A 15552-nucleotide genomic window follows, 5' to 3' on the forward strand; every position below is an offset into this window, starting at 1 on the left:
AAAGACAAAATTTGTTGTTAGGATCAGTAAGTCACAGCAGACCATTGTGCAGAGCTGCTTGGCAAGGCATAAAAGTAGCAACAAGGGGCTAAAATGCAGTTTAAGAGAAGGACACAGACATTTTCAGCCTCTATGGCTGGTCACTTCAGGGTTTCCACGCAGAGCTGAAAATCAGATGTGCAGTTATGGAAGTTAAATAAAATAATATTTAAAAAAAAAAAGCAGGATAAAAAAGAAAACCAACCAGCAGTTCCCTTTCCTTGCAGCCTACCAGAGATGCTCTGTGCTGCGCCATGGAGGGACCTGGGGTTCAGACAGGAATGACCTTATGTCCCAGAAGGAGAACCCAGCTGGTCATTCCACCCCAACCACCCTCTCCACACATGAAACTCCTCTCCAGCCCCACAGAAAACAGGAAAGCTCACCATAAAACATTTGATCAAATGTATACCACAAACCAGGAATTTTGCAGCTCATGAAGCCCGCAAAGCATTTTATCATTCTGGCTCAATTCTGAACGTACAAGTATTTTGCTGGCATTTTACAAGCATTAAGTACAACCTTTCATCAGTGCAAACAACATCATGCTTTTTTTTTTCCTCTTGCTTGTACAAAGATTTTCATTGTAGAAAATAAAAATGCACACAAGCTAGTAAGGAACTGATAACAGTTAACAGTCACTGCAAAGCTATTTAATTCAGTCTGAATAGTGTGTCTGCTGGGGGTGTAAAAAGGTATTGAAATTACTGTAAGCGCTCCACATTTGCATTAATATTTCATGGTAGAGGTACCTCACTTGTTCTACAATACGCAGCTACATCCTTCCTTACTTTTTTCATACTGTTGCCATGGCCCACTGTGGTGAATAATGTCCAGATGCACTGTGCTAGGCTTTGCTTAACCCTCCTAAACATACTTGCTCTCTGCTCCTCACCACTTATGTCAGGAAAACATCCTTCACTGCTAGGATGAGCAGCAGAGGAGCAAGCGTGATTTCCACCGGTACTACCTAAACCAGTCTCTGAGCTGGCACGCTGAGCACCGCCACCAAGGATCGCCCCAGAGACACCACTAGCACCCCGTGCACAGGACTTCCAGGGAAGGTGCGAACGCAGTAATTAATGCCTCCACAAACCCTGTCTTGCCAGCTCTGCCATTGCCTGCAAAACAAAAATGTTGCATGAAATTGTCCCAATCCCAAATCCACTGTCAGTCACCTACCATAAACTTTCTCATCTACTCAGTCAAATCATTAGATCAGGACTCCCGGGCATTTGATACCCAATTTCCAAATTAGAGGTACAAGACAATAAGAATAAAAATGCAAAGCAGTACAGCTCTCATGTCAGAGGCCCTCATGAAATACATTGATGTCATCTATATTTCCACTTTTGTTAAGGAGAATGGTTTGGTTCAACTCCAGTGGCTTTCATGCGAACATACAGCGAGACCTTGTTTCACGATTCCATGAGAGCCGAACACCAGGGCAGAGCCCACCCTCCTGTCCCACACCAGGGATCGAGACCTCAACTGAAACTAGCACCAACACGCTACCAAAAAAACATGACACCTCCCCATTCAGGGGAAGCAGCAATCTCTATGCTCAAATGTGTAACAACTGTATAAAAAGTAGGAATAAACCAGGTCTCGTACAGTGAAAAGTACAGTCTTCAATCTTCAGACAAATTCTTTTCTATCAAAAAAAAAAAAGGATGAAAAGTTACAGAAAACTTCCTGAAATATACACATGCACTAAAATAAAAAAAAAAAAGCCACACCAAAACAAAAAACCAAAGACAAATCTTTACAAAAGGCATTTCTGCTTATATGCCCGAGGCAAACCTCTTTTTGGATAATGAAGGGTAGCTCACTGATTTTTCATTGCTCTCTGAAATTCTGCAACACTCCCACCCTTGTCTGGGCGCTTTTCCTTACCCTCGTGGAGGATGTGCACATGCATAGCAGGAAACAAATTTCAACCAAATACTGCTAAGCAGCCTCTAATCTATCTGTGAGACACCGTCTGCCCTTCAGCTTCCCAAATGCATCCTCCACTGCAATCTTGTACCTCCTCAGGCAATAATTAGGCAGAATAATTTCTCTGTGATCCAACTCTCCAGCCAAAGGATTCCTCAGAAAGATAGCAAAGGATAAGCAGATTCTCCCACCGTCATGGAAAACGCAGGCACAAGTAATGGCCAAAGGGATGACAGGGAGAGGAAATCTACCCCTTTTACATTTCTTTTAAGAAAAGACACAATTTCCGCAAGATGTTTACAAGTTTGTCTGCTCTTTTGCTTCAGCCATTACAAAAATTCTCAGACAGGGCCTTGAGTCCTCAACCACAACCTGGCACTGCACCAAGAGGATGGTTTTAAACCTCCTTCAAGAGCAATGGGGTGTCAGGCATTTTCCTCCTCCATCACTCTCTGAGCTCCTGGTGAAGCTGCAGAGGAGTCGGTTGTGTGGTGGCCAACCCGCAGGAGGTATCTCTAGTACCGGTGAGCATCCCTGGCTGCTGCTGTTTCAGTGACCCCAGACTCTATGCACGTTTTTCTGTGAGCAGAAGAGTTTCACAGTGGGGCTGGAAACAAAAAGGGAACAGAAAATAGCAGGTAGCAAGTTCAGGCATTAGTACATCTGACCACAGCTTCAGCGGTTGCGTCTAGCTCACCTAGGCTGCTGACCACCCAAAAATCCCACTGTGCCTACGTGCCAGTGATGGAGCAAAGGCTGCCTGCTCGTTGCCGAAGGACAGGAGTGATGCTACTCCAGGTGAATCGTAAGGACACAATCACAACAGACCTACCAACGCCCAGCAGTCCAGGAAGAAACGATAATATGGTACTTAACTGGTCCAAGCTAATATCCAGCTTTCTGCTTTCTGCAATGTCTCTGATACTCCCACAGAAAAGCCTCATACATGCAAGTGTGGCATCTCTAAAGTGGTTGCTTGTACTCCTCTCCTTTTCCCACAGGGAAACTTACTCTCACTTCCCAAACACATTTGCAGCTCCAAAACCATACGCTTAGTGTGGATTGAACCCAAATCTTTGTGTTTCTACAACTTAAGGAATGAACTGGGGTCTGATGAAGGCACATCATCGGATACCTCAGCTGCTCTGAGTCTTGTGCAGACCCAGTGCAGACCAGAGCCGCCCGCCCCAGCCAGCCGGGGCTGCGTACTGGGGAGACATGGTCCTCTTCCAGTAACCACCAAGCACAGCCATTTTCAGAGGCTTTCATATGGTAATGCACAAATTTGACCTCAGAGAGGGAATAATCAGAAACCCACAAATTAAATTTGTATTTCTCTCATGTTGAAAGATTACAACTATCAATATTGGAAAGCTTTTAAATGCTTTCCCCATCTGCATGATCTCTCATTTCAAAGTGTCTTCTTTTATTGTATCATCCAAAAAAGTGATGAAGGATGAATATATTTGCTTTCCTTATATACCAATGCTTATGCTATTGCTTTATACTAATTTTCCTTTTTTTTTTTTCTTTTTAAATTTGCATTCATTGTTTCTGGTCTTTCATCCAACCATGCGAATGACGATTTAAGCATGTCACTGGGCTTCTAATAAACAAAAGGCCAGAAAAGAAGATCAAATAACGTATCAATGAATATTGATAGATACAAGAGATGGAAATTAAAAATGTCATTGCAATAAGAGCGCATGATTCACTGCAGCCAGTACAAGGCAAACACAAGTCGAGGCAGCACAGAAAATAATGAAACAGCTGAACTATATTTTCAATCCCTGAATTATATCTTAATTGTTGTGGCCAGGAGACCGATATAAACATCTGCAGAGAAGCGTGCAGAAAATACATGCCACCAATGTGTGGGACTAAGGTGCCACCCAAGCCCAAGCAGGAGACATCCCCACTGCAAAGCTCGACAGGAGCTAAATGTGTGCTATGCGCATCTGCAACCAGCTCCATGCACCAGCCCTGCTCCCATCATGGAAAGCGCAGAGCCCAGCACTTTGGCCAAAGCATCAACATCACATCAGATGCTCCCTGTGTGAACCCCAGAGCAAAAAAGGATTAACCTGCTACTCAGGTGTTATAGTCATATTAATAGTCCAACAGCTACATCTGTGTTATTCAGAAAAAAAATTTAAAGGAATACTATAGGGTCAGGACAGAGGTTCAAAACCATTCTAGCAGCCACAATAACATGTGAATCTACAGAAGTGGATGCTGCCAGTGCCTATGTTTTAAAATCTGGAGGTTATTATTTAGGACGGAGAAAGCTGAGTTATTGAAAGGAATTCCTTTAATGCTCTCGTGCAATGGAAACTGGAAAATATGGGATGTTGAAAGATTGAAACATGGCAATTATCTAGGGAGGTACTTTAAGACTCACCAGAAAGCACCATCTTCAATTCTCAGTTTTACCACCAATGTTATATGCATGAAACAGATAGCCCATTGCTGTAAATCCTCCATGTGAACTTATGCCTTAATTGCTTCAGTAGAATTAGTGTAAAGAGCTCATATTTTAATATTTTTCCATATAAAGTTCCCCACACTTCCCAGTGTCAGGCAGACTTGGGCACATACCAGCAGTGTAGCGAGAGGGAATCGGAGGGCAACCTTCTTATCATTCAAGAAGAGCACAGAATTATCTCATCCAGACAAAAATAGCACTCCGGGAGAAAGCATCACCTCCTGCTCATCCCAGCAAGTTTAAATCCAGCTTCTCCGGCTTCTTAGGGCTGCGGTGAACTGGGGAAGGCTGGGAAGGACATGGAGCAGTGTGGGAGGCAGCTGGCACTTTCAGCTAATTCCTTTCCCCATTCCAGTACTTTATCCTCATTATCACATCTATTTTGCTCCACATAAGTAAGCATATCATACTAGTCGTGCGCACACGTGCGTATATGCCATTTATGAAGAGATAAAGCAAAGCCCCGGCTTCCCGACAGGCACGTTCAAGCCCTATGGCACTGCACCGCAGCAGAGGTCGGAGCACGATGCGGGGTACATCTGCAGCAGCCCAGCAGAGCAATTATTGGGAGTTAAATAATTATCAACATTATATTTGATTCTGCATCCTAACAATAGGATTTATGCAGTCAACAGAAAATTAGGGGTGGACTGCCCAGTGTGGGGACAGAGCGGTATGACTGCCATTAACAGAGATGGAGAGCAATGCAACTAAATCCCTTTGCACAACACTCAGCTTTTCCCTGCAACAGCCTTTTCCAGATTGGTCAGGGAAATTAGCGTCACGATCTCCAAATTACAGACCCTGTGTTCCCTCCGAATAACACTTCTCTTGCAGACTCGTGATTGCACACGCTACTAGGAGACGCGCTCGAACGCTGAAGAAGATTAGCAGTTTGATATTTTTGTCATTTGACACGTACTATCAGCAGCATTTTGTGTCATCCCAAGCCAGGAAAACTGCGATGCTCCTTGTTTGCTAAAATAATCTGTCAACACTGAACGTGTTTCAGTCAATCCCACATCACGAACACTGAAGCTGGGAGGTCCCATCCCTCCTGACTCCAGGGCCGAGTTGCATCAAAAAGCCTGGGAGACAGGTACAGCTGCAGGAGGTGTTTTGTCAAAGTCTCCAGCCCGAGACAGGAATTGATGAGGTCTTTAATGCATGACACCTATGAAACGGGTACTCTTCAGAATAAAATTATCCATATTATTAAGGGCATCAAGACTGGGCTTGGAACTGAGACTAAAGCTAGATCTTGCTTTGATCTCTTCCTCACCGACGTCACAAGATCAGGATGTAATCCTGAGCACTCGCGGGCCTTGCTAACACCGGTCCTGAAGCTTCCTGATGATGTCCACAGCCAGCCCAGGGCAGATGCTGTAGGTGTCAACACCACAAACTTCCTTATGGCAATGGAGACGATGGGCAGCAAAAGCAATTGCTGCAGCCACACACCACGAGACCCATCACAGAAACAGAAACTGTAAAAGTAACCCATAAAAAAACTGAAACGAGAGATCTGAACCTGGATGTGCAAGAGTTAGGGAAACCTCAAAGGTGATAAGCAGAGACCCAAGACAACTACGACCTCCACAAATATTACACATAATATACATGCACATCAACAGCTATTTGGGAGGAATAGCTAGGGGCCTGCAGAAGCCTTCCCCATCCTGTAACTGCATTTGTGTTACACAGAGGACTGGATTTGGTGCAGGGCATATTCCCATCATAGGATAAATTTAGTGCTGCAAATAAACTGCATCAGGCTGCCTTGGCTTCCACCTTGCCCTAACACTACTGCAATGGAAAAGAAGCCAAAAGCCGGTGCATGCAGAAGCAGTTGACGGTGGATGGACTTGTTTCATGTGAACAAAATACCCTATGGTGGATCTAACTAATCTTGTGTAAAGGGACGGTTTCTGTAAATAGAACTGCAAGCAAAGATTTAAGTGGATCTCTGAGCAAAAGAAATGTTTTTTTTCCCCTAGACCCCCAGATCAACCTCTTAATCCTGGAATTACAGATTTTCTCAACAAGCAGTGTTTTCTGCACAGTGTATGTCTCTCTTCTACCACGCAATAAAATCTTAACATATCTGTGCACTAAATCTGTTTGATAAATGTTTTTCATCCTGACTTCCAAATTAATTTCAGACATCTTTTAACATAAATCTGACCTTTCGCTCCACCTTCTTTTACTCAAGCTGTGCAGCCTACGCTTGTGTCCATAAGTATCTGTGAAGCAACAGGAATGCAAAAATACATTTCCAATTAAGCAGTACTTTTTTGTTAAAAATCTGGTAAACTATCCTTTGGGAACAAGCAGAAAGGATTTCTGGTAGGAGCTCTTCTTCTTTAAATAAAAATACTTCATTTTACCATAAGTTTCCTTCCTTATAAAAGGAGAAAGTGTCCTCCCCAAGTCAAGCAAAAATTTTCCTAGGAGTCAAGTACAAAAGCTTTTTCTTCAAAGAGGAAAGATGAGATGTACTTTAAAGAGATACTTCCAGAGAAAGAAAAAAAAGAGTTCAAGTCTAAGATGAATACAGCTTGGATATATGAGCCACCTTCTTCTCCTGGTGGCTTAGCAAGAATGGAAACCTCCCTCCTGAGAATACGCTGCCATGGGGACCGAGTGCATTTGTTTTAATCTGATGCAAGAGATGAGGATCTTCAGTCAAACCTGGAAAGCAAAAAACCTATTTTCTTAGACATATAAAGTAAGGACAGAAAGTTGTCTTCTAAAGAAGAGATTGTTGCCAGTCTATTTAGCACAGTCCTATCCCCCCAGAAAGCAAAAAGGAGATCTTTCTAAAAGAAACTAGCAGAGAATCATAGAATCATTTAGGTTGGAAAAGAACTTTAAGATCATGGAGTCCAAGCATTAACCTAACACTGCCAAGTCCACCATAAAACCGTGTCCCTAAGTGCCACTTCTACACATCCTTTAAAATTCCTCCAGGGATGGTGACTCCACCACTTCCCTGGGCAGCCTGTTCCAGTGCTCGACAGCTCTTTCAGTTAAGAAATTTTTCCTAATATCCAATCTAAACCTCCCCTGGCACAACCTGAGTCTGTTTCCTCTTGGAACTAGCTATCACTAGTTACTTGGGAGAAGAGATGGACACCCACCCCACTACAACCCCCTTTCAGGTAGGTGTAGAGAGCGATAAGGTCTCCCCTCAGCCTCCTTTTCTCCAGACTGAACAGCCCCATTTCTCTCAGCTGCTCCTCATAAGACTTGTTCTCAAGAAAGAAAACCAAGAAGATGAGTTGAAAGTGTTGGAAAGAGGCTCTGAGCCTGCCCAGGAACAGGCATGGACTCCTTGCTCTTTCCAAGAGTAGCTATAGATGAAATGAGAACTTTGGCAACACTGAACCACTTCCCCCCCCCCCCCCTTTTTTACATTCAAGTATTTTGACAGCATACTAAAAGGGACTGCTGGTTTTAAAAGGTTTGACTTAGATCTGTGTATGTTAAAGGAACAGAATAGCTTGTAACCTAGATTGGTATAATCCACGATAGTTTTAAATAAAGTAGGTACGGTACTACCGCCATCACCTGCAGAAGTGCTAGCAAAATTCCCTCTCCTCCTTGGTGCATCACTAAAAGCAGTGTCACAACTAAATGGAGTTTGATGAGAATGCTGCACCTGAATGACTTTCCTTCAGCTCTCAGAGATTCAGACATCTAGCAGGCATGTCTGATGTGAACCAAGTAAAACCAGCCCACCAGGATACACGGTTACATGTTTGACTGTAAACAATGTGAACTACTTATTCTTGACAAAGCGCTTTTTTTCCCTTCAGTCCAGCAGACGATTTACACCTCTGGCTGTTTTCAAAATGATTGCATGTGTTTACTTTAACTCCTTAGCTGTGTTCCTTACACATGAAAATAGTTATAAAACGTTCAGGGTTTTGTTTAACTTCTTAGAGAAGAAAAAATACTATGCCCTCAAGCAGCATGTAATTCAGACTAATAGGCAAATAGTTTTCAGAAAGTGGTAAATCGAATTACAGACTACACCAAAATAATACCAAGTGACCATTATGCCTGCATTGAACTCACAGAGGTGAAGGAATAACATGCATCTATCTATGAACACTAATATAATTTACTTCCAAATACTGAATGAACCGGTCCACCTGGATCCTGCTATGCAATGGGGGAACTGAGACCCAGCACCCACTCTTTGCAGATGGGCCCAAACAGAAATGAGCACTGGGTGACAGGGATGGAGATTTTCACAGGACTGCAGTTCGCTCTCTCGTTTCCCAACCACATCACGGGCAAGACCTAAAACACGTGTCCTACCACAGGCAGGTTTCTGTAAATGCTCTGCAGCTGCCCAAGAGCTTTAGTTTAGTTCTTCTTTACAGAAGACTCATCGAGTACCTCTTGAACACTGAGGACCAAGCGGTCAGAAGATTTGGTCAGAGTCATCTGAGATCATGAGAAATTGATAATGCTATTTTTTGAGACTTCTTTAACAGATAAGCCACCTGACACATGCAGATCTATGCAAAATATCTGGCAACTTCTGATGGAGCCTTCCTGCAAAAACAAAACTAAAAGCACTTTCAAGACTGCAGAAAGTCCATAAAAATAATGTAACCACCCCCTCTCCTCTCACACAGCCCAACACTCTCACTCATTCACTTATATCTGTAGAATTAATTATTGCAGTAGGAGCAAATGTGGCTCCAAGTGCTGCTGAATGCCAGAACTAACTGGAAAATGAAAAACAGGAAATTACTGGAGAGTGAGATTTCCCATCCAAATGTTGATATTAAAATTTTCCAACCAGCCAGCAAGTCAATAATGGAGATGAATGAGGAAACAAAGATTTTCTGTGGATTTTTTTTCAACGATTCATTTTCAAGCTACACAGATATAGTGCCTTTTCAAATTTTAAATTAGAGGCTGAAGACTTAAATTAGCCCTTAGGAAGTGCTCTTGATCCAAAACTAACATGGAACACAACTTTAACATTGTTTTCTCTCTTTAGCTTTACAAGCCAAGATGCTTCCAAACTGATTTTTCACCAATACAGGTTTTAAGAAATATAAACATTTTGTTTCCTTAAACACATTTGAGGGTTTCATCAAAAAATTAAAAACATTTCTTTCTTACTCTAATGATAAAGTTTTGCTTTCAAAAGGGAATATAATCTGATTTCCACAGGTTTAGTTTTGACAGTTACCTAAATCTGTAAGAAAACTGTCTTTATGTAATTTTACTAAATACATGTTCACTAAAAAAACAAAACACGCTTTGACAGAACATGTTGGCTAAGTACTTGTGATCCTTATGGTTTGTTTTGGGGTCTCTGAGCAAAACCATCTTGTGGGTAATCATTCAAGAAAACACACCCACCCCCAACACTCCTGCTCAGTACTGCCCAGAGTTCTTGACATTGCACACCAAAACATATGATCTATAAAGGAAACATTCAACAAACAGAAAATCAACACAGAAAATTTCAAGTAAAAAAAAGACAAAATTATTTTAAGCTACTTGGAAATTTCAACAGGAACATTTCTATTTCCAGTACTTTGATTTCTTACGAGCTTTTCTCTGGGGTACAGGGTCTTTTCTCCTATCTTTTTCACAGCTAGATCCAATCTTCGCTGGCAACTTAAGCGTACTGCAGCAGTACTGTCTGCCTGCAAATATTTGATCATTAACAGATGAAAATACTCAGTGAAATATCAGCCTGCATACAGAGAGAAATCACCTAGGATTTAATCACAGCTGGAACCTGGAGTTTTTCATGTTCCAGAAAGACATCATCTGTATTTGAAGTATACTAAGAAGTAGCATATGATTTAAAAAACAAAATTAAACCTGTAATAAATCCTAGACAGCGAATCTGAGAACACATATTAATAGCTAAACAAAATAAGTTACAAGTAAAAAGACATATTCCAGAAGGAAGTCTCACTGAAATTAAGAAAAATCAAAGTTTCAAAACAATCTGTCTCAATGCTCCCTGTTCAGACCATGCAGCATTCCAGTCTTGCGACTGCTTTTCCTGCCTTTCCTGCCAACATCAGCGTCACAGCCATGCCTACGATTAAGAATGAAGGAGAATCTAACACAGGGATGCTGGGGTAAGAGAGAAGTGCTTTAACGGCATCCAAAAGAAGAGACTTAAACGTTTGCTCTGGGGGTTTTTATGGAACAGCTACGCAGGGCTGACCTACGAAATGTTTTCAGCAGCCGTGTGTGCGTGGAGGACCCTGGGGCTCCCCGGGGCAGCTCGAGCCCCTGCACGACTGGGGTGCTGGGACCACAACCTGCACCATGGAGCCCTGAACGTTGCCTGCACTGGGCAGCCCGCTCGCCCCTTGCTGCAAATCTCGGGCCGGCCCCGTTACAAACACTGAATGCTTTGCGTGGTGTGCTTATATACAGTCATTACAGTTGCCTGCTCGTTTATTGGACTCCAACAAGTTAATGAGCAATTACTTCCTAATTCAGTTATTGTTCATAAAGGATTTACAAATTTGGCATTGCTATGTTACAGCTCGTTAAGCACATCATGAAGCTAAGTGCACACGCTAGGCAAGAAAATCCCCCAAAAGGCAGTTGCCCCCTCCACCAATCCCATAACTAACCCACAAAAATTGTCACCACTTGGGTCTCTAAATGAACATACATCCTGAGATTCAGCTGACAGACAGAGGGTACTTTTGGGGAAAGACAAGCCCAATGCTGGTATAGTCATAAGACAGTCAGGTTTCTCTTCGAAGGACTCAAGAGTCTAAAGGGCTAACTTCAAGCTCTAGCGATTTGTTTAAATACATATGTGGCACGTAAACATATTTGTTTACACAACACTACTTGCATTAGAAGAGTCTCCAAACGTATATCGCAAAGACTTTCTATCTTTGGAGCATTTCAAACAGATTTTGAACAGTTTTTTCTTAATCTGAAGTGTACACAAAACCACAGTTTAAGGCATTCAGGTCTTCCCTCTTTCCAACAGCTGAGTACAGTCACATAATTTACAGCATCAGATGCAAAGTTTACCATTAAACCTACAGCAATAAACTACCTGCTCACAAGCAAGAGCCATGCTTTGTCTGACTAACCCACTCACTGACACTGGAGTCTGTGCAAGTCAGAATAGGATTTTTTTTTTCTTTTTAATTTCATTTTGTGCATTTATTGCAGTATGATGTTTTAAATTGTTTCCTCCTTTTCTGTGAGCTCTGGTGACCAATTGCATTGCAATCCCAATGCTTCATATTTTTCACTGCCCAACATTTCAAATGCAGCTTTTACAACTGCGTATCACAGGAACGTGAAGAGATGGGCATTTAAAAAACAAACAAAAAACCCAAACATCTTTCAGCAGCAATTAAGGTAAAATAGCAAAAGAGTACTTGCTCCCATATCAGTTTCAAGGGCAAGCACAGCCAAAAGCACAAGAGATTAAGGACTGTGCTATGTACTAGATCTTCACCCTGTGCAAGCTGCAGACAAATCTTCCTCTGATATCTAAGCTGGCTGAGTTGTACCTGAGCTTAATCTTTCTTACCGAAGTATTGTGATTTTGTTTAAAGATTTTTCCATATGCAAGCAGCCCCACCTGACCTCACTGGCAGCAGCCACAAGTCTTCTGACCATAAATATCCCAAAAGCTGCAGAATCTGCCCTAAAGTACTGTTTAGAACTGGCCTTCCCAAAGACCTGGTCACTTCTTTGCAACGCCAGATATTGTAAGAAGTTAATAAAAAGTATATGTATGGACATATGTATATGTATATATACTATGAACTCCCCAAGAGGTTTACTTACAGTACACGTCCACTCTTATGGACTTTATGGCTGGCGAACCTAAGCCGTTCTCAGCCTTGCAGTAGTAGCGTCCTCCTTGGTGTCGCTGGATGTTGGATATCCTCAGGGTTTCATTGAAGACACTCGAGTCTTGAAATCTGTCAGAGGCACTTCCTGCTGTTTTGGTCCACCTGATCTGAGCAAGCACCAAAAAAGATTGTTACTTTAAGTCTGTAAAAGCGAGCAGAATACAGATCTCTTCACCAAACCCAGAACCACGTGTGCGTCAGCCAGGATTTTATACTGGAGGACTCGAGGAACTTCTCCAGAAAACTGAGTATCTCACGCTTACAATCAAACACTTCATCCAGGAGCCCCTGAACAATAAATCTTGCATTTACCAGCCTCACTTTGAAATAGTTGATTACTTTTGATGGAAACACCCCATAAAAAATAAATGCCACTAGCAAAGACATGGAGAATAACTCAAGCCACCATCAGACACACACAGCTGGAACGGTGCAGAAAAATTCCCCATGAACAGCAACAAGCAGAGCTTACCAGAAAAGGTGGCTGTACTCCTGCATTGAACACGGATAGTTTTCATTGAAATCATATTCATGAAAGATGAGGGCATATCGGAAAGCACCTTCAAAACAACTGATGGATTATCTTTTAGCAGCAATAAAATCCAATTTTAAGGAGTGAAATGATCACTTGGTTGAAACTGCAACAAACTACTAACAGCTATTTCTTCAAATAGGTGGTTTGGTTTTTTTAATGTCATTTACAGCAATTCCTTTACTCTAGTAATTATTTTCCAAAGGTGAAGACTTTTTAAAGGGAACTTTTAAATTCCAAACCCATAAAAATGCCACTAACAGCCCACTACAACTGACAGCTGCACAGAGGTGGATACGCACATTGCTAACACCAATGCTTGATGACCCAAGTCCTTACCTGCATGACTCGGTGGACTAAGCTATCTCATAAAATGCACCAGACCTCCAGAAACTCCGCAGGTACCTCCTTTCTCTTTCAGTTCACACTAATTCAATGACTGGGACAAGCAACATTGAGGTACAGACCAAAAGTGCTTTTTTAAATGGTAGGTTTTTCTTGCCCATGGAGGCCACAAATAGGATACTTGCATAAAGAGGAGTCTAAATCTCTTCTGAAGCTTCTCAAAGCTGTCTCTTCTCAACCCCATCCACTAATTCCATTCCAGGATAAAGACTAAAAATTGTGCAGTCATTGATAAAAAGGAGATTGACACAAGACAAGATAATAAATATTTGGCTATTAGTTCCCAGGCTACGGTCCAAAAGGATTGTCCAAAAGTAGTCAGTGAAGCCATGATTTAAAGAAGAGCATTCAGACACTGATCTGTTGACAGGCCATCTACAAGCAACCTTGAGCCAGTATTGGTTTGGACAAGGTGTTGCAGCCTTGTAGCTCAGGCAGTGCACGCCTGTCACCAGGAGCAAGTGCCTGTCTCCGTGCCCAGCCAAGCCTGAGCTGGACACGCTGTGCTTCCAGCCCTCTCCCACCTGAAGGAAGGTCCCATGGCTGAGCTGGGTGGCCCTTGGTGGGCACCAAGGTGGCCCTAAGGGTTGCCTTGGCTGGAGGGAGATCATACCCCCAGGGTGCAGAGACACTTGAGTTCCACCATTCCCAGTCCTGACCCAGAACTGGGGTTCAGATTCCAGTAACCTGCACAAGGTGGCCAGGGCTCAGCCTTCCTCTCCTCAGGAACTTTTCCTGGACAGGAGGGATCTTCTACAAAAGGCTCCGAACTAAAAAATTCATGACCAGCTGTAGCCCATGTAAATTCTCCTCCCCTGGAAGCAAGAGCAGGCATGGGCTTCAGAAGCTGAAATTACAGCAAACAATACTTCAAAAAAATTCTCATCTCTTTCTGGCTTATTAAATTCATAAGCCCGACTGGCTTTGCCCTCTTGCCAGGTGACCTGCATAACTCTCATACGGTTCTGCTGCTCTGGGGTAAAGCAAATATGCCAAACTCCACATCTACAACATTCGGTCTGCATGTGAGAGAGACAGTATTAGCACTGCTATATTTACCAGTATCAATCTGTCTGTACTTCTATTCTAAACTCTTGGCTCCAGGGCTTTTTAAATCATCCATATAAATGTGCTGCAGGATAATTTTGGAACACACACTCAGCTTCCGCATGCTGCAGAATACAATTTCATCATATATATTTCAAAGACTTGAGAAGTATTTTAAAACAGTATTTAAGATCTTCACTGAATCTCTTGCATGTTTTATTTTCCTTTATGTAATCAGAATTTTAAAGACAGCTCTGTTTGATTTTTAACTGCAAAAAAACTAATACCATGATCTCTTTCTTCCTCCCCTTCCTCTCCCACAAAAAGTTTCCAATGGAAGGCAGTCTGCCCTGTCAAAAGAACATATAACTTCAGTAACGTGTTATAAGTATTATCAGCTTCTATGTAACTGGTAACGTTACATGACTTACACAAAAAATATAGCAAAGTTTATTCAGATATTGTCAGTTTTATCTTTTTTATGAATGCAAAAGCCTTCCCCTTCCACTGCTTCCTAATGCTGATGTATCTATCTTCTCTGTATTATAAGGAATTTTAACAGGACGTGGTTTGGCTGTCAACAAAAGTAGACTTTTCAGCTTAAAAAAAAAAATATATATATATACACGTATATTTTAGAGGAAAGAGGCAAAATTATAACAAATTAACTAATTTTGTAGTGTATGTAAAGATCCCTGAAGAATAAAAGGAATACTGTCAACTAGATTCTCTCTTAAAAGATATCCTCCAGGAATATCACTAGCCTGATTTAACTTCAGTTCATTATTTACCTTAGCTTTAACTCAACATACACACAAAAACATGCTGATCAATATTGCATTGTAACTTATTGAACACACTGTAAAGAAAGACGACTCTCAAACACTATGCTAATACAGCAATCGAAAAATTGGGCACAGGAAAGCCAGATGTCTGAGGCTGAAAACCTCTTCCGAGAGGTCCTTAGCGGTTTCACCCACTGCAAGCTCCAGTCCACACTTTGGGGTGGCCTCTAATGACTTCCAAGAGACTGAGACCATCAACTCCATCCTTAGAGATGGAGCATCTCACAGCTCTAGTGTCCAAGCCCTCATCACCGCTTAATGCAGTGACCTTCAGAGCACCTTCTGCCACAGCATGGACATTATCCCATTTTCAAGGTGGGGAGCCATGGTAAAGGGGAACCATGGGCTCATGGGACATTGTGGCAGGTATCAGCC

General features: G+C 42.2%; 1 protein-coding gene across 1 annotated transcript in view; it reads right to left on the reverse strand.

Annotated features, from left to right (window-relative positions):
* MDGA2 (MAM domain containing glycosylphosphatidylinositol anchor 2) overlaps window positions 1-15552 on the reverse strand; it is a 382087-nt gene that overhangs the window by 205046 nt on the left and 161489 nt on the right. The window contains exon 3 of the mRNA XM_069783014.1: window positions 12281-12455. Coding sequence (XP_069639115.1) covers window positions 12281-12455 — 175 coding nt within the window. The remainder of the gene's footprint in view (window positions 1-12280; window positions 12456-15552) is intronic.

This window comes from Haliaeetus albicilla, chromosome 5 (assembly GCF_947461875.1).
Source record: "Haliaeetus albicilla chromosome 5, bHalAlb1.1, whole genome shotgun sequence".
NCBI classification, from domain to species: domain Eukaryota; kingdom Metazoa; phylum Chordata; class Aves; order Accipitriformes; family Accipitridae; genus Haliaeetus; species Haliaeetus albicilla.